Here is a 17788-nt window from a genome sequence, read left to right on the forward strand (position 1 = left end):
CATGTTGGTCAGGCTGGTCTCGAACTCCTGACCTCCAGTGATCCGCCCACCTCGGCCTTCCAAAATGCTGGGATTACAGGCATGAGCCACTGCTCCCGGGCGATTTTTTTCCAGTTTAATTTTTAATTTTATTCATTTATTTATTTTAGACAGGATCTCAGTCTGTCGCCCAGGCTGGAGTGCAGGGGTGCGATCATAGCTCGTTGCAGCCCCTACCTCCCACCTCAGCCTCCCAAGTAGCTGGGACCACAGGTGCACATCACAATGCCTGCCTGATTTATTTTATTTTTGAGACAGAGTCTCGCTCTATCGCTCAGGCTGAAGTGCGATGGCGTGATCTCGACTCACTGCAACCCCAACCTCCCAGGTTCAAGTGATTCTCCTGCCTCAGCTTCCCGGGTAGCTGGGATTACAGGCGCCAGCCGCTACATCTGGCTACTTTTTGTATTTTTAGCAAAGACGGGGTTCCACCATGTTGTCCAGGCTGGTCTCGAGCTCCTGACCTCAGGTGATCCACCAGCCTCAGCCCCCGAAAGTGCTGGGATTACAGGCATGAGCCACCGTACCCAGACAATTTTATTTTATTTTTGAGATGAAGTTTTGCTCTTGTTGCCCAGGCTGGAGTGCAATAGGATGATCTTGGCTCACCGTAACCTCCGCCTCCTGGGTTCAAGCAATTCTCCTGCCTCAGCCTCCTAAGTAGCTGGGATTACAGGTGCCCGCCACCACGCCAGGGTAATTTTTGCATTTTTACTAGAAACAGGGTTTCACCACGTTGGCCAGGCTGGTCTCCAACACCTGACCTCAGATGATCTGCCCATCTTGACCTGCCGATGTGCTGAGATGACAGGTGTGAGCTACTGTGCCTGGCCCTGTGATTTTTAAAATTTTGTTTGTAGAGACAGGGGTCTCACTATGTTGCCCAGGCTGGTCTCTGACTTCTGTTCTCAAGCGATCCTCCTCCCATGGCCTCCCAAAGTGCTGGGATTACAGGTGTGAACCACAGCGCCAGGCCTGTGTCTGCGTCTCTTAAAACCCCTTTGCGTTTCTCTTAGCAGGACACTTCTCACTGCATTTAGGGCTCAGCCTGCATCTGGGATGATTTTATCTCAAGGTCCTTCATTTAATTACATCTGCAAAAGACCTCGTTTCTAAATAAGGGCACATCCATGGGTCCCCAGGGCTAGGATTTGGGGCTATTATATATACCATATAATATATATATTACCATATATTTATTTATTTATTTATTTATTTATTTATTTATTTATTTATTTTTTTGAGACAGAGTTTCGCTCTTGTTACCCAGGCTGGAGTGCAATGGTGTGATCTCGGCTCACCGCAACCTCCGCCTCCTGGGTTCAGGCAATTCTCCTGCCTCAGCCTCCTGAGTAGCTGGGATTACAGGCACGCGCAACCATGCCCAGCTAATTTTTTGTGTTTTTAGTAGAGATGGGGTTTCACCATGTTGACCAGGATGGTCTCGATCTCTTCAACCCATGATCCACCCGCCTCGGCCTCCCAAAGTGCTGGGATTACAGGCGTGAGCCACCGCACCCGGCCTATATATATATTTTTTTAGAGATGGAGTCTTGCTGTGTCGCCCAGGCTGGAGTGCAGTGGTGCAGTCACAGCTCATTGCAGCCTCGACCTCCTAGGCTGAAGTGATCCTCCCGCCTGAGCCTCCTGAGTAGCTGAAGCTACAGGCACATCCCACCATGCCTGGATAGTTTTTTATTTTTTGTAGTGACAGAGTCTCACTGTGTTGCCCAGGCTGGTCTTGAACTCCTGGGTTCAAGCGATCCTCCTGCCAGAGGCTCCCAAGCGCTGGGATTACAGACCTGAGCCACCGTGCTCAGCCTGGATTTATCTTTTGGGGAGCCACCATTGAACTCACTCCAGGGGTGACCATAGAACCAATGGCCAAATGTCGGTGTGACCCGAGGACAGCGTCCTGAAGGAGAACCAGGCAGCCTGTGTGGATGATTTACTACAGGTGGCTGCTGCTGCTGCTTCTTTTTGAGACGGAGTTTCACTCTTGTCACCCAGGCTGGAGTGCAATGGCGTCATCTCGGCTCACTGCAATCCCCACCTCCCAGGTTCGAGTGATTCTCCTGCCTCAGCCTCCCAAGTAGCTGGGATTACAGGCGTTCGCCACCATGACCCAGCTAATTTCATATTTTTAACAGAGACGGGGTTTCTCCATGTTGGTCAGGCTGGTCTTGAACTCCCAACCTCAGGTGATCCGCCCGCCTCGGCCTCCCGAACTGCTGGGATTGCAAGCCCAGGACACCGCGCCTGGTGATAGGGATGCTTCTTGAAGGAGTGAATGTGTGGGATGAGACATGGAAGGATTTGACAGATGGAGGTGGAGATGGGGGTGGGTGGGGACAGAATGGACAAAGACATGGGGCTGGAACATGCCCACTGTGCTGTGGAGTGGGAACTCATGGGGGCCTCTGTCAATTAACGAAGGGGGTTAGGTTAGGTAAGGGGGGGTCTCAACAGGAGTGATCCTGCCCTCTCTAGGGGACACTGGCTGTTGTCTTGGGGCATCTGTGATTGTCACCACTTGGGGAGGGGACGCTCCCAGCGTGGAGCAGGTGGAGGTCAGGGACCCTGCAGTGCCCAGGATGGACCCGCCCCAGAGAGCAATTCAGCCCCAACGTCCACGTGCCCAGCGGGAGAGATCCTGTGTTCATTTCTTTGGGGAAAATGTTGAATTCTCGCCCGGCTCACGTCAGACACCAGAATAAGCTCTCAATATGGCAGACAGTGGAAACCAGGGGCACCCCAGTTCCTGGGACTCACCTCTTCTCTCCCTCCCCACTCAGGGTGTGGATTTCAATGTGTGCAGCCTCCTGGGACCTCAGCAGGGCAGAGGGTCATGGGACACAGAGTCTCTTTGGGGTCTGTGGAATCCCCTAATCTGGGGAGGGGTCTCAGTCAGGGGTGATCCTGCCCCCAGGGGACACTGGGTGACATCTGGGGACGTGTGTGGTTGTCATGACTTCTTGGAGTTCCTGGCGTGGAGTGGGCGGAGGACAGGGACGCTGCTCAGTACCCTGCAGAGCCCGGGACAGCCCCACCCCAGAGAATGATCAGGCCCCAGTGTCCGGGGAGTCTGGGTGAGAGAGGCCTTGCCTAGGAAGACAAGGAGCAGGTAATGTCAGGAACCGTGTTACCTAACAGAAACATAGTGTCAGCCACGTATGTCATTTAAACTGTTCCAGGAGCAATATTCAAACAGTAAAGAAGAAGGCCGGGCGCGGTGGCTCACACCTGTAATCCCAGCACTTTGGGAGACTGAGGCGGGCGGACGGCGAGGTCAGGAGATCGAGACCATACTGGACAACATGGTCAAACCCCATCTCTGCTAAAAATACAAAAACTGAGCCGGGCATGGTGGTGGGCGCCTGTAATCCCAGCTACTCGGGAGGCTGAGGCAGGAGAATTGCTTGAACCTGGGAGGCAGAGGTCTCAGTGAGCTGAGATCCCGCCACTGCACTCCTGTCTGGGAAAGAGAGTGAGAGTCTCAAAAAAGAAAAATAAATAAATACAAACAAAAGTACTACATATTGACAGAAAAGCGCCCTAAACATAAATAATTACAAAACAAGCTCCTTCGTTGCCACTGCCCAGCCGCTCCCCTGGAATGCGCCCTGAGAAAAAAGGCTTATGGTTTAGCTTTTTATTTATTTATTTGTTTACTTATTTATTTTTTTTTTGAGACGGAGTTTCGCTCTTGTTACCCAGGCTGGAGTGCAATGGCGCGATCTCGGCTCACCGCAACCTCCGCCTCCTGGGTTCAGGCAATTCTCCTGCCTCAGCCTCCCGAGTAGCTGGGATTACAGGCACGCGCCACCATGCCCAGCTGATTTTTGTATTTTTAGTAGAGACGCGGTTTCACCATGTTGACCAGGATGGTCTCGATCTCTTGACCTCGTGATCCACCCGCCTCGGCCTCCCAAAGTGCTGGGATTACAGGCGTGAGCCACTGCGCCCAGCCCTGGTTTAGCCGTTTATAAATATGTCCCTAAAACACTAGGTGGGTTTTTTGTTTTTTTTTGTTTTTTGCCTGTTTTCCTCTTCACCTAACAAAAATGTGATAATAGTCTGTGTCCTCTTCTGATGTGTGCCTTCTTGTTTCACTCTTCTCTTTTTTTTTTTTCTTTTTTTGAGACAGAGTTTTGTTCTGTCGCCCGGGTTGGAGTGCAGTGGTGTGATCTCAGCTCACTGCAACCTCTGCCTCCGGGGTTCAAGCCAGTCTCAGGCCTCAGCCTCCCGAGTAGCTGGGGTTACAGGTGACTGCCACCACGCCCAGCTAATGTTTTGTATTTTCTTTCTTTTTTTTTTTTTTAATACGGAGTCTCGCTCTGTTGCCAGGCTGGAGTGCAATGGTGCGATCTCCGCCTCCTGGGTTCAGTAGATTCTTCTGCCCCAGTCTTTGGAGTAGCTGGGACTACAGGTGTGCGCCACCACACTAGGCTAATTTTTGTATGTTTAGTAGAGACAGGGTTTCACCATGTTGGCCAGGCTGGTCTCAAACTCCTGACCTGGTGATCCGCCCACCTTGGCCTCCCAAAGTGCTGGGATTACAGATGTGAGACACCAGGCCCCGCTTACTTTTTTGTATTTTCAGTAGAGATGGGATTTTACCATGTTAGCCAGGCTTGTCTTGAACTCCTGACCTCAAGTGATCTGCCCACCTCGGCCTCCCAAAGTGCTGGGATGACAGGTGTGAGCCACTGGGTCTGGCCTGTTTCACTTCATATAATGATGATGAGATTCATCCAGGGAAGGCTGGGTTTGGTGGCTCACACCTGTCATCCCAGCACTCTGGGAGGCCAAGACAGAGGATCACTTCAGCCCAGGAGTCTGAGACCAGCCTGCGAAACGTAGCAGGACCCCGTCTCTACAAAAAATAAGAAAACTAGTCAGGTGTGGTGGCTTGTGCCTGGAGTCCTAGCTACTCAGGAGGAGCATTTGAGCCCCAAAGGTGGAGGCTGCGGTGCACTATTGATGCAGGGCAGACAGGGGCTTAGCCTGGGAGGGTTCTTGGCTTCTCCCAGGACAGAATTCAAGGGCCAGCTGGTGGTGGCAGTAACTTTTACTGCAGTGACTGTGAAAGCAGCCTCAGAGGTCCTCTTCTCTGCAGAGCTGGCCCACCCCATAGGCAGTGAGCCTGGAGCAGCAGCTCAGAAGCAGTTCTGCAGGTGGATTTGTATCCACTTGGTCTTTCTCTCTCTCTCTCTCTCTCTTTCTTTTTTTGAGAGGGAGTCTCGTTCTGTTGCCCAGACTGGAGTGTAGTGATGCAATCCCAGCTCATTGTAGCCTCCACCTCCCAGGTTCAAGCGATTCTCCCCACTTCAACCTCCCGAGTAGCTGGGATTACAGGCACCTGCCACCACGCCCAGCTCACTTTGGTATTTTTTTAGTAAAGATAGAGTTTCACCATGTTGGCCAGGCTGGTCTCGAACTCCTGACCTCAGGTGATCCACCTGCCTCAGTCTCCCAAAGTGCTGGGATGACAGGTGTGAGCCACTGTGCCTGGCCTTTTTTTTTTTTTTTTTTTTGAGATGGAGTCTTGCTGTGTCACCCAGGCTGCAGTGCAATGGCACAATCTCAGCTCACTGCAGCCTCCACCTGCCGGGTTCCAGCAATCCTCCAGCCTCAGCCTCCCGAGTAGCTGGGATTACAGGTGCATGTAACCACGCCCAGCTAATTTTTTGTATTTTTAGTAGAGGTGGGGTTTCACCATGTTGGCCATGATGGTCTCAATCTCTTGACCTCATGCTCTGCCTGCCTCAGCCTCCCAAAGCGCTGGGATTAGAGGTGTGAGCCACCGCGCCCGACTTGGGTTTTTTTTTTGAGACAGTGTCTTGAGACAGTTTACAAACGCCATGGCAACCTCGGGAAGTTATCCTAAAAGTGGAGGAGCCCTCAGCTCCAGGAACTGCCCACTCCTTTCCCAGAAAACTCATGAATAATCCACCCCTTGTTTAGCATATGATCAAGAAATCACCGTAAAAATAGCCAACAAGCAGCCCAGGCGGCTGCTCTGCCTCTGGGGTAGCCATTCTTCATTTTTTTACTTATTTACTTTTTTTTTTTTGAGATGGAGTCTTGCTCCGTTGCCCAGATTGTGCCCAGTGGCACAATCTTGGCTCACTGCAACCTCCGCTTCCTGGGTACAAGTGATTCTCCTGCCTCAGCCTCCCAAATAGCTGGGACTACAGGCGCCCACCACCATGCCCAGCTAATTTTTGTATTTTTAGTAGAGACGGGGTTTCACTGTGTTAGCCGGGATGGTCTTGATCTCCTGACCTTGTGATCTGCCTGCCTTGGCCTCCCAGAGTACTGGGATTACAGGTGTGAGCCACCATGCCCGGCCTATGCAGAAATTTCTAAGAAAAGGGTGGCAACTTTCCGGTCATTGGGTCGTTGCCATGGAAAGGCTGGTAACTCCTGGGTATTGTTAGCTGCGTCAGCTCCATCCGTGTTTTTGTTAGTCTTCAATTTGGTCCTGTATCTGAGTCCCACCTCCTGAGTCGAGTCTCACCTCCTCCCTCATGATGGTCACACCACTGCGCTGCAGCCTGGGTGACAGAGCGAGACCCAGTATCAAAAAAAAAAGAAGAAGAAAGAGTCACACATGCTGTTGTGTGTATCAGTGCTTTTTCATTGCTGTCTAGTATTCCAGGGTGCAAGTACGTCATTTACTGATCCATTCCTCTGTTGGGGGACACTTGGATTGCCTCCAGTATCTGCTGTGACAATAGAGATCCTCCAGGGTGTTTTCTGGTGGACACACATCACATTTCTCTCGAGGGTATCCCCAGGAGTTCAGATCCGAGAGCATCAGCCTCTGTGGCTTACACCCACCCGGTTAGCAAAGGCGAGACCTGTGGGCCGTGCCGGGAATGCCTGCAGAAATGGAGCCAGCCTTTTGGAATGACAATGGGAGGCTGGTGAGGGGCAGGTGGGGGCTGCTGGGGCGGAAGACCTCCCTCCGCCCGCTGGTCTGCCAGCCACATCTGAGCACGCTGGCTCGTCTGGGTGCCTGCTGATGGCTGGCTTCTCCGAAGGGAGCTGGAGCATGAGGTTGGCCTCGTGCAGGAAAAGACCACCAGGCAGCTCACGTGCCTGCACACTCCTGCACGAGCACCGCCCGGGAGTCAGGGAGGAGCTGGGTCACATGTGACACCAAAGCAGCCACCATCTCTGCTGTGCCCTGATTCCCCCACCCAAAAACACGTGTGTGTGTGTGTGTGTGTGTGTGTGTGTTGGGGGGACAGTAGGAGCGGACCCTTCTGTCTCTTTATAAGCCAGGAGGGGAGTGAGTGACCCAGGTCATTTGCTAACTTTCTGCTTCTCCCCCCTCCTCCTGGCACAGGGGAGCCCTCCCCCCACCCGATACCACTGCTTTCTGAAGTGAGAGCGCCCCCCCAACTTTCCGGTTCCTGCACGAGTGTGACAGCAGCGTCCGTGGGGGACGTGGTTTAATCAAATCTCAGCATTCTGGAATAGGATCCGAAATTGAATAACGCAATCCCAGAATAGATTCTGGAATGGACCGTGGGACCCTGGAATCAAGGCTCAGATTCCAGGGGAAGCTGCCGGCTGGGCCGACACAGCCCTGGACAACACTTCCCATCCCCAGAGCCACAGCCTGGGGTTCCCGGAGATGCAGAGCCCCCCCTCCCCCGCACTGGGACAGTGCCCCCCCCTTCCCGCGCACTGGGACAGTGAGTGGGGGAAGAGGCAGAGGATCCAGCTTCCATCTCTTGGCCACCCCCCACTCCCCTGCACTGGGACAGTGGGCTCCCCGCCCCCAGCACTGGGACAGTGGGTGGGGGAGGGACAGAGGATCCAGCTTCCATCTCTTGGCCACCCCCCACTTCCCTGCACTGGGACAGTGGGCTCCCTGCCCCCAGCACTGGGACAGTGGGTGGGGGAGGGACAGAGGATCCAGCTTCCATCTCTTGGCCACCCCCCACTCCCCTGCACTGGGACAGTGGGCTCCCCGCCCCCAGCACTGGGACAGTCGGTGGGGGGAGGGACAGAGGATCCAGCTTCCATCTCTTGGCCAGCGAGGGAGGGGCCAGGACATCTGGGACTTTGCTGTCTCTTTCTTCATGAGAGTCTTGGGGGCTGAGGGACATCCCAGCGCCCTCGGCCACGCTGCTGTTCATCTCATTCCCCTGGAAAGAGGTTAATTTGTGTGTCTGGGAGTCCTTCACTGCTCAGACATGGCAGCTGCCTTGAGCAATGCTGCCCTCCTGAAACCCCCTCCGTGCACACGGGGGGGGGGTCACAGAGGTGGCCCCTGACAGGACCCCTATCTCCCGAGCTTACCTCCACGCCGCAGGACTTGGCCCAGAGTCAAACCAAACCTGAGAATGGGCAAGGGGGCCTTGAAACACCCGGCGTCTGACATTTCCACCTCCTGACCTCAGTTTCATCGTCTGTAAAATGGGGCCATAGAAGTGGTGTTTTGTTTTGTGTTTTTGAGACAGTCTCGCTCTTGTCACCCAGGCTGAAGAGCAGTGTTGCGATCTCAGCTCACTGCAACCTCCACCTCCTGGGTTCAAGCGATTCTCCTGCCTCAGCCTCCTGAGTAGCTGGGACTACAGGCACGTGCCACCACGCCCAGCTAATTTTTGTATTTTAGTTGAGATGAGGTTTCACCATGTTGGCCAGGCTGGTCTCGAACTCCTGACCTCAGGCGATCCGCCCACCTCGGCCTCCCAAAGTACTGGGATTACACCCAGCCCCTAGAAGTGTCGTGAGGTAAGGTGAGGCCTTCTGGGTGCTGAACACAACACCCGAGCTCGGCACCCAGGCACGGAATAAATGAATGAACCATCCTGGGTGCGTCAAGCTGCAAGACTTGGGGCGTCGTGTCATCTTTCTGGGCTTGTGCAGACACTGAATTGCAAGACACCGCCTGGCATCAGCTCTTGGGTGACTTCCCATGCCAGGCACTGTGCCCAGCATGCTCTTGGCCCACGGGGATGGGGCCTGGGTTTTGCTTTCCGAGGAGTCTAAAAACCCGTGTTTCATTTCCGCTGTCATTTGTGGACCCTGGGCTAGGCTCTTGTTGGGGAAAGGAGGGTCACAGATTCCGGTGCCCTTCTTCCCCTGTTCCCACCGGAGCTCCCCTGAGGGAAGGGCAGTGTGTGTGTTTAGGGGGGAGGGGTCGCAATCGAGGCAATGCCTGGGCAAGGCAGTAGAAGCAGATGGAGAGAGAGCACGGAAGGCTTCACGGGGGAGATGGCATTTGAAGGGCAAGGATGGGATGCAGCGGGGGTGATTCCATCACTGGCCATGTTCAGGGGGCCATGGCAGGAGGGGTGGGGAGGAATGACCGGGGCTGAGTAGCAAAGGGCCCTCGAATGCCAGGATGAGGGGCTGAGCCTCTACCCAGAGGGCAATAGGGAGCCACAGCAGCCTTTAGAGCAGGGCAGTGCTTGGCCTGGGTGTTTCAGAGAGGCTGGGCGGGCGCCTAGGTAGGAGGTGAGGAAGGCAAATGGTGTCTGGGGCAGCCCAGACGAGGGGTCCATCTTTCTTCCTTCCCTCCACACCACCTGCAAATAACCCGTCTGGGGCTACCCCTGAATCTCTCTTTTTTTTTATTTTTTTTAGATGGAGTTTCACTCTTGTCGCTCAAGCTGAAGTGCAGTGGTGTGAACTTGGCTCACTGCACCTTCTGCCTCCCGGGTTCAAATGATTCTTCTGTCTCAGCCTCCTGAGTAGCTGGGATTACAGGCGCCCACCACCACGCCCAGCTAATTTTTTGTATTTTTAGTAGAAACAGGGTTTCACCATGTTGGCCAGGCTGGTCTCCTGACCTCAGGTGATCCACCCGCCTTGGCCTCCCAAACTGCTGGGATTACAGGCGTGAGCCCCCGCGCCCGGCCCCTCCTCTGAATCTGTACTCTTCTAAGGGCACAGTTTTGCAAATCCTGGAGACTCCTTGGCCGCCCTAGCCTCACTGCGAGAGATTCCTCTGCAGTCATTCCCATTGCCCATCCCCAAGAGGCCTCAGTTTCCCCATCTCTAGCATACACAGGTCAGACATAAGAGACCGTTTCTCAGCCACCCCGTGCAAGCCCACCCATGCCCACAGTGCCAAGACGTTCCTCAGCCCACAGGACCCCTTGGTTGGAGGGTGGCTGCGTCCTCAGAACACCTCCCTCCTACCCCTCTTCCTTCTGGAGAGATAGGGTCTGGCTCTGTCATCCAGGCTGGAGTGGGGTGGGGTGATCATAGCTCACTGCAGCCTCAAACTCCTTGGGTTCAGGTGATCCTCCCACCTTGGCCTCCCAACCTCTCCCTTCTTTCTGGACTTCGTTTGCTCATCTGTGAAATGGGAACGAATGTTTTCATCTCATTAAGTTATCCTGACACTAAATGGGTCAGCAGATGTAGGTATTGCCCCAACATGAGAAATTGTGTCCAACCCCTCCAAACTCCTACTCCTACTCCAAAACCCAATGTAAATTTTCCATCTTCAGTTCAGGCCTAGGACAGCCTTTGGCACTTCACTGTCCTCTGCCCTTGGCTCTCCCAGCTCCAACCCTGACCCCATGGGAGAGCTTGTGTCTGGCTCTGTCTCCCCCTCTGCCAGGCTAGTGGAGGGTCCTTCCTGGAGTTCCAAAATTCCTCAGCGTGGGGCACAGCAGGAATGCTGCTGAAGAAATGGAGAGGAAGAGAAGGGTCAGGGAAGGGACGCGGCAATGGGGAGCCAGAGAAGGTGGAGGAGGGAGGGAGAGCCCTCGGCAGAGACCTCGGCGGGACAGATGGAGAGAGGGAGCTGGGAGGAGGTGGGCAGAGCCAGATGGACCGGCATGGGCGACAGGAGGGGTGGGGTGTGGGGAGACCCAGATCCCCTCCTGGCACGCCTCCTCCTGGCCCGAGCGTGCAGTGCAGCGGGTGCGCGCCTGTGCGCCCCGGGCGGCCGGGTGGCGGCACGTGGATGCCAGCCTGGCGCGGGTCTCCAGGCCGGTGGGTAAGGCGGGCGCCGGGCCGCGGGGTGGGGACAGCCGGGCCTTGGAGTTCCGCTTTGGTGTGGAGGCCTGGAGAGGAGGGGGCTACCCAGCTGGCTTCTCTGGACCAGACCAGAACCCCCTCTCCCCGGCTGCTGAGGTGACCCAGGAGGGGGGAAGGGACCTCCCAGTAGGAAGCGGAAGGGCCCAGTCTATGAGACGGGTGGGGGAGATGGGGAGCAGGTACCCCAGCCCCCCAACCCCAGAACAAGGTGAGGGTGGAGGGTTCAGATTCTCTCCCCGAAGCCGCCCCTCCCCGCCTCCCTCGTCCATCTCCAGAAGATTATATTTAAATATCTCTTTTGTGCAAGGCAGGAGCTGGGCTCGCCCCTAAGAGGCGGTTTCCATGGCAACAACAATTGCCAGCTTCCGTGTGGTGAATCAGCGTTGCCATGGCAACTCCATCCTCATCTGCCCAAGGTGCTGGGAGGGGGGAGGAGGTGAGGGCCAACGGAGGTGGGGTGGGAGGGGTGGGGGGAGCAGGAGGCTGGAGCTCCTGCAGGTGCCCCCCCATCTCTCCCCACCTCCCCTGGCACCCCCCTCCCAGCCCAGAAGCTGGTCCCATCTGGTTGAAACCGTCTCCCCTCCTGCCTCCAGCCTAGCAGGGTGTGGTACCCAGGTGGAAAGGGCCCCGGTGTGTATGCATGGGGGGCATGGGGTGGGAAGGAGGTCCAGCTGACTGGGTGGGGGAGGGACATGGAGGTTTTCCTCTCCTAGGTGGTCAGGGTCCCTCTGAGGGTGTGGCTGGGGGGGGCAGGAAGGTTGGGCGGGGAGGATTGGGAACTCAGGGTCAGGGAGGCAGGGGCCTCTCTGGTTCTGGGACCCCCAAGGCTGAGTTCAGATTGAAGAAACCATATGTGCTGAGGACATACACTCAGGAAGGAGGGTGTCAGAATGGGACAGGGTCTTGGAGAGGGGAGGGGACCCAGAGATGAGGAAGAGCCTCTCAAGCGGGAGGGGCTCGAAGAGAAGAGGGAAGCTTGGGGGGCGGGTGGACATGCAGAGGGAGTGCAAACCGAGGGGTTGCTCAGGGTGGGAGAGAGGACATGGAGCTGGGATGGGGCTTAGAGAAGGGGTCAGATCACAAGGGACAGGGCTCCGTGGGGAGGAGACTTTGGGGGTTCAGAGATGGGGAGGAGGCCTTGTTTATGGGAGTAGGTGGACATATCACTGAATCTGGAGTCCAGAAAGTCTTCACTCACCATGACCTTACACAGGTAACTTCTCTCTTAGACAAATAACAGAAATCTCGATGTTGATGTCTGTAGAATGGGGTGAAAATTGCACCTCTCTGAAGCGTGTTGGGCAACTGTGCTGTGATTAGAAAACCTGGCATTTGGCCAGGCGCAGTGGCTCACGCCTGTCATCTCAGCACTTCGGGAGGCCCAGGCGGGCGGATCATGAGGTCAGGCGATCCAGACCATCCGGGCTAACATGGTGAAACCCCATCTCCACTAAAAGTACAAAAAAATTAACCAGGCGTGGCGGCGCGCGCCTGTAGTCCCAGCTACTCGGGAGGCTGAGGCAGGAGAATTGCTTGAACCCGGGAGGCAGAGGCTGCAGTGAGTCGAGATCGCGCCACTGCACTCCAGCCTGGCCACAGAGCGAGACTCCGCCTCAAAAAAAAGAAAACCAGGCGTTTTTCAAGTGTGTTCTCTGCTGAAACTCAAAAGTCAGAAGAGTAGAAAGAGCACTTTGGAACCACAGGGCTCGGGGGCGTGGGGATTGATTTCAAGTTCGTCTGACTTGGAAAAAGCTCTGAGACTCGCAGTCTTTCCCGTTCCAGACGCCTCTCTGTGTTGGTGGAAGTTGGCCACTTCCTTCTGGCCCCTTCTGTTCGGCGGGTTTCTCCATTTCCTCCATGTGTCCCTCCCCATGTGGGGAGAAACTGTGGTCCCCCTGTCTGGAGAGAGACAGAACAAGACATAGACACTTCCGGCACTGAGACAGAGGGAGGAAGGAGCCCAGAGGAATAGGAAGAGTCCCTGCATGGGGACTTTTAAGTTGGGTTTTGAAGGTTGAATAGGAGTTTGCCACAGACATCAGGTTGGTTCTGTCCCAGGACCAGTGGAGATACAAATGCCTCCCCAACTCTCATTTCCCTGGAACCTGTTCTGAAATATCAGAATTAGTTCATACCTAGGACTGGGTATGTTGTGAGGGTTGGTGCAAGGGAGAATTTGTTTTTTCATAAAACATGATTTTCAGTGCCTGGGACGGGGGACAAAACTGTCTAGAACAATGAATCCAGATGGCAGGCGGGTCGACTCAGGTATGACCCCTCCCAAAGCTCCCTGGAGATGTGGCTGAATGCCTTGGTGTATCGGTCAGCACTGCTGAGTAACAAACGACCCCAGTAATTGTATTTGTTCTGGATTCTGCAAAGCTCGGTGTGGTCTCAGCTGGACGGTTCTTCTGTCGGCCTCTCTTGGGGTCACTCAGCAGCTGCAGTCAGCTGAGACTCCACTGGGCCTAGCAGGAGAGGACGGGGAGGGGCCTCCTCTTGGGCTTCTCCACGGGGCAGTCTCAGGCTTCCAAGAGTGGAAGCTACAAGGTCCCTCGAGGCCTAGGCCCAGAACTCCCACAACTTAACTTCCACCACATTCTGTGGGTCACAGCAAGTCCCTTGGCCAAGTTCAAGTGCCAGGAGTGGGAAAATAGACTCTGGTTCTTGATGGTACGAACTGCAAAGTCCCATCGTATAAAGAGACTGGAGGAATCGGGCCTGTCGCGTTTGGGGAAGCAAGGCGTTTTCCTGAAGGAAGGGATATTGTTGCTGGGTTTTGAGGGCTAACTAAGAGTTCGCCACACAAGTCCCCTCGTAGGCGGGACCGTGTGTCATTTGCTTTGGCTGGGGTATTAGTGGGGTGCTGAGGGCTGGTGGTGGGAGGTGAGCAGGGCTGCACAGCAGAGCTCAGGCAAAGCCCCCGCCCACCACGCTCCCACCGCTGAGCCTGACTTTTCCCTTCCCCCTCTCTCTGCAGATGGCGCGGCCAATCCAGGTGAAGCCTGCGGACAGCGAAAGCCGCGGAGGTAGTTGTCATCTCTCTGTGGCTGCCAGGCTGGGGGTTGGCAGAGGAATGGGAGAAGAAGGAAAATCTCTTCCTTCCTCTCTCCCCCAAAGGGACAATGGCCGAGGCCTGTGGATCTGGGACTGGCCTCCCTGCTGCAAAGCACGCAGTAGTCGCATGCCTGCTCACGCACCTCTTGGTGGGGGGAGACGCAGGGGTTCCCGAGAGCAGCAGGGGCTATGTCCATAGACCCCAAGGGAGGATGGAGGGGTCTAGCCAGGTCCAGCTGCCTTCCCCCTAGAGTTTGAAATACCCCACTCCCTTCAGGGAGCAATAATCGAGGGGCTTTAAACACAGACAATGGGGGCCCGAAGGGCTGTGGATTGCTCTCTGGAGTCTCTGTGTGCAAATGTTTGTGTGCTTGTATGTGCACGCCTGAATGTGTGTGTATATGAGCACACACCCGGCTTGCCTGCGTGCAGATGTGTGTGAGTCTGTGCACGTGTGCATTTGTGTTTCTGTAGCTGGTGCACATGAGCATGCATGAACGGTGTGCAGTGGGATGCCTTCCTGCCCACGTGCATGTGTGTGTGCCCGGCCTGCACATGGGCGTGTTTGCACGTGTGTGCTTGACTGTGGGAGGCTGGAGCCACTGCGATCTGTGTGGGGCTGGAGCTTGGTGTCAGGACGTCCCCATGGCGGGGGCATACTTGGCTGTTCCTTGGGACCCAAAGCTAGTCATTCTTGGAAATGTGTATATTTCTTCTCCACCTCAAGTGGAGACTGAAGAGGGGCAGCCAGACTTGGTTGAGTGGTGTGGCGCAGGAGTGTTAGGACCTCTAGGTATATGTAGGAGCCCGGTAAAGGCCCTCTGGGCTGGGAGCCCCTTTCGCACTTTCCACCCTGGCTGCCAGCGTGGGACAGGGAGTAGCGAGGTGGGGTCTGTATGTCTCCACTCTATTTCTCTCTCTCCATCGCCCTCTGTGTATCTCTTTCTCCTTTTTCTCTTCTCCGTCTCTTCGTCCCTCTTATTCTCTCTGTCTCTCGCAGTCTCTCTCGAACGTGCTCTCTCTGATCTGTCTCTCTCTGCCTGATTCTCAGTCTCTCTGCTGGCTTCTCTCTCCTTCCCACCCCCATGAGTGACAGCTGCCGAGAGCGGTTTCCATAGTAACCCAGCTCGCCGTCCCTCGGAGATGAAGCCACCACGTTCCCCATTACCAGGGAGCATGCGATTACCCAAAGGGACAGAGCTCACACGGGAGAGGCTGGCCCAGCCCCTGCCTCAGACCAGGTTCCAGCCCAACCCCACCCGGCAGAGGGTCCAGGCTGCCAGGGCCCCTGGTCCTGTGAGCACGTGAACCCTCACTCCATTCCACAGATGGTGACTGCCTGTCCCCTCTTGATCCCGACAAGGTTGGGCAGGGGCCTCTGCTGGGCACCAAGAGGGTCCAAGGACCGTCAGTGCCCATCTCCGCCTGGCAGGTACGGGGGGGCAGACAGACAGACAGACAGAGACCCCGGCCCCGCCAGGCAGCTGCTAGCCGTAGTGTTCGGTGCGGGCTCTCTGAGTGCACCAGAGGGAGAGGTCATCTCCGCCTGGAGGGGGAGCAGTGGAGCGGAGACCCCAAAAGGCCGCAGGGAGTGCATTCCAGGCGGGCGCGCCGCCTGGGCAAAAGCCCGGAAACGCGAACCTGCAGGGCCCGTGGGAGGGTGGAGAGATCCGGGGCAAGGAAAGGGCGCGGCTGGGTCCTCCCTCGCAGGCGCAGAACCGGAGCCGGCAGGACCTGGGCGCCGCATCTTCCTGCCCTGCCGCCTCCACTCTGCTGGAGGGAGGGAGGGAGAAATCCCGGAGGCCCTCCCGGAGGCCCGGGACTCGGCTGAGGTGGGTGTCGCCGCCCACAGGGGACCGGAAGCTGTTCGTGGGGATGCTGAACAAGCAGCAGTCAGAGGAGGACGTGCTGCGGCTGTTCCAGCCCTTCGGGGTCATCGACGAGTGCACCGTGCTCCGGGGGCCTGACGGCAGCAGCAAAGGTGACGGGCGGGGGCCGGGGCGGGACTGCGAGAGGGGCGGGGCTGGACCTGGGGGCGGGGCCTGTGGGGAGGGTGGGGCCTGCAGCGTAGGGAGGAGCCGGCTATAGGGTGGGACCCTGGGGAGGGGCGGGGCTTCTCCAGGGATGGACGCTATAGTGAGGCTGCAGGGGCGGGGCCGGAGGTGTCGAAATTGCAGGGGTGGGCCTTGGGGAGGAGCTGGCTCTGGGGTGGGACCCTGGGAAGGGGCGGGGATTCTCAGGGGTGGAGTCTGGGTGAGGCTGCAGGGGGCGGAGCCTTGGGAGGGGGCGGGACTGCAGGATGGAGTGGAGCTGGCTCTGGGGGCGGGGCCTGTGGGGCAAGACCCTAGGGAGGGGAGGAGCCTTACCAAGTGTGCGCCCTTCGGGAGGGCTGGGGCTGCAGGTAGGGAAGAGCTGGCCCTGGAGAGGCCCGAGGTTTCACCAGAGGTGAAGTCTATGGGTGAGGCTGCGGAAGTGAGGTGTTGGGTAGGGGAGGGGCTACAGGGAGGGGTGGAATTCGTAGGGTTAGGAGGGACTGGCTCCAGGGTGAGGGGCCGTGGGGAGAAGAGGAGCCATGGGAGAGGGCGGGGCTGAGCACGCAGTGAGTGGGGCTGGCCAGGTGGGGCGGGGCGAGGCCCATAGGAGGCTGGGGCTGGTGGGGAGGAGCTGGTTCACAGGGGTGGGGCTGGGTAGAGACTGGTACCGCATGATCCTACCTGCCTGCTCTCGTTACATGCTGGCTCTGGGGACGGGCCCTGAAGAGGGGCGGGGCTGTGGTGGGGAGGGCGGGGATAAGAGGCGTGGCCTCTGAATGGGGCGTGGTTGGGGAAGGGCAGAGCTTTTCCAGGAGCTGCACGTGAGTGGTAATGCAAGGGGCGTGGCCTTGGGATGAGGCGGGGTCTGGAGAGGGGCGGGGCTTCTTTAGAGACACAGTTACCTGTGTCCTGTGGTCTCGGATTCGTCCACCTGACTGTTTGTAGACCTGTTTCCGCCTGGTACTGTCTGTGTCTATATGATTTGTCCGTATGACTGACGGGTGGTCTCTGCCTGGCTGGCTATCTTCCTTCTTGAGAGTTCAAATGACGGTGTCTGGTGGTCTCTGTCCACAGAGCTCATCTGGAACCGATCATTCTGGTCTTTCCTACCTTATTAGGACTGGATGTGTCCGATGGTTTCAGAGCATTGCCTGGTTCTTCCTTTTTAAAATTGAGATGTCATCCACATCCCACCAAATTCACCCTTTTAAAGTGCACAGTGAGGCCGGGCGTAGTGGCTCATGCCTGTAATCCCAGTACTGTGGGAGGCCAAGGCGGGTGGATCACTTGAGGTCAGGAGTTCAAGACCAGCCTGGCCAACATGGCAAAAACCCATCTCTACTAAAAATACAAAAATTAACCAAGCGTGGTGGCGGGCACCTGTAATCCCAGCTACTCAGGAGGCTGAGGCCTCTGGCAGGTGGAGATTGCAGTGAGCCAAGATGGCGCCACTGCATTCCAGCCTGGGCAACAGAGCGAGACGTCATCTAAAAAAGAAAATGTACAATGAAGTGCTTTTTTTCTATTCATAAAGCCAGGCAACTATCACCACTATGTAATTCCAGAACATTCTACCCCCTTCCCCCACAATATGGCTGGTCCTTCCATAGTACTCTGTCAGCCTGGAGCCGGGTCTGGTGGCC

The 17788-nt window shown here is 56.3% G+C and overlaps 1 protein-coding gene across 50 annotated transcripts in view; it reads left to right on the plus strand.

The window, feature by feature from the left end:
* CELF5 (CUGBP Elav-like family member 5) overlaps positions 1–17788 on the plus strand; it is a 76306-nt gene that overhangs the window by 37575 nt on the left and 20943 nt on the right. For 13 of the 50 annotated variants that reach the window (XR_008478771.2, XR_013531236.1, XR_013531235.1 and 10 more), the window contains exons 3-4: positions 14036–14084; positions 15965–16093. Coding sequence is in view for 32 of the 50 variants with exons in the window: in XM_078361490.1 (XP_078217616.1) it covers positions 14036–14084; positions 15965–16093 (178 nt within the window). In the remaining 18 variants the exon portion in view is untranslated. Of the gene's footprint in view, positions 1–10604; positions 11015–11362; positions 11492–11601; positions 11686–14035; positions 14088–15964; positions 16094–17788 lie in introns of those variants that run through there. The other 37 variants (XR_008478770.2, XR_008478769.2, XM_078361489.1 and 34 more) reach the window with 16 other exon arrangements.

The sequence above is a fragment of the Callithrix jacchus genome, chromosome 22, assembly GCF_049354715.1.
Source record: "Callithrix jacchus isolate 240 chromosome 22, calJac240_pri, whole genome shotgun sequence".
Lineage (NCBI taxonomy): Eukaryota > Metazoa > Chordata > Mammalia > Primates > Cebidae > Callithrix > Callithrix jacchus.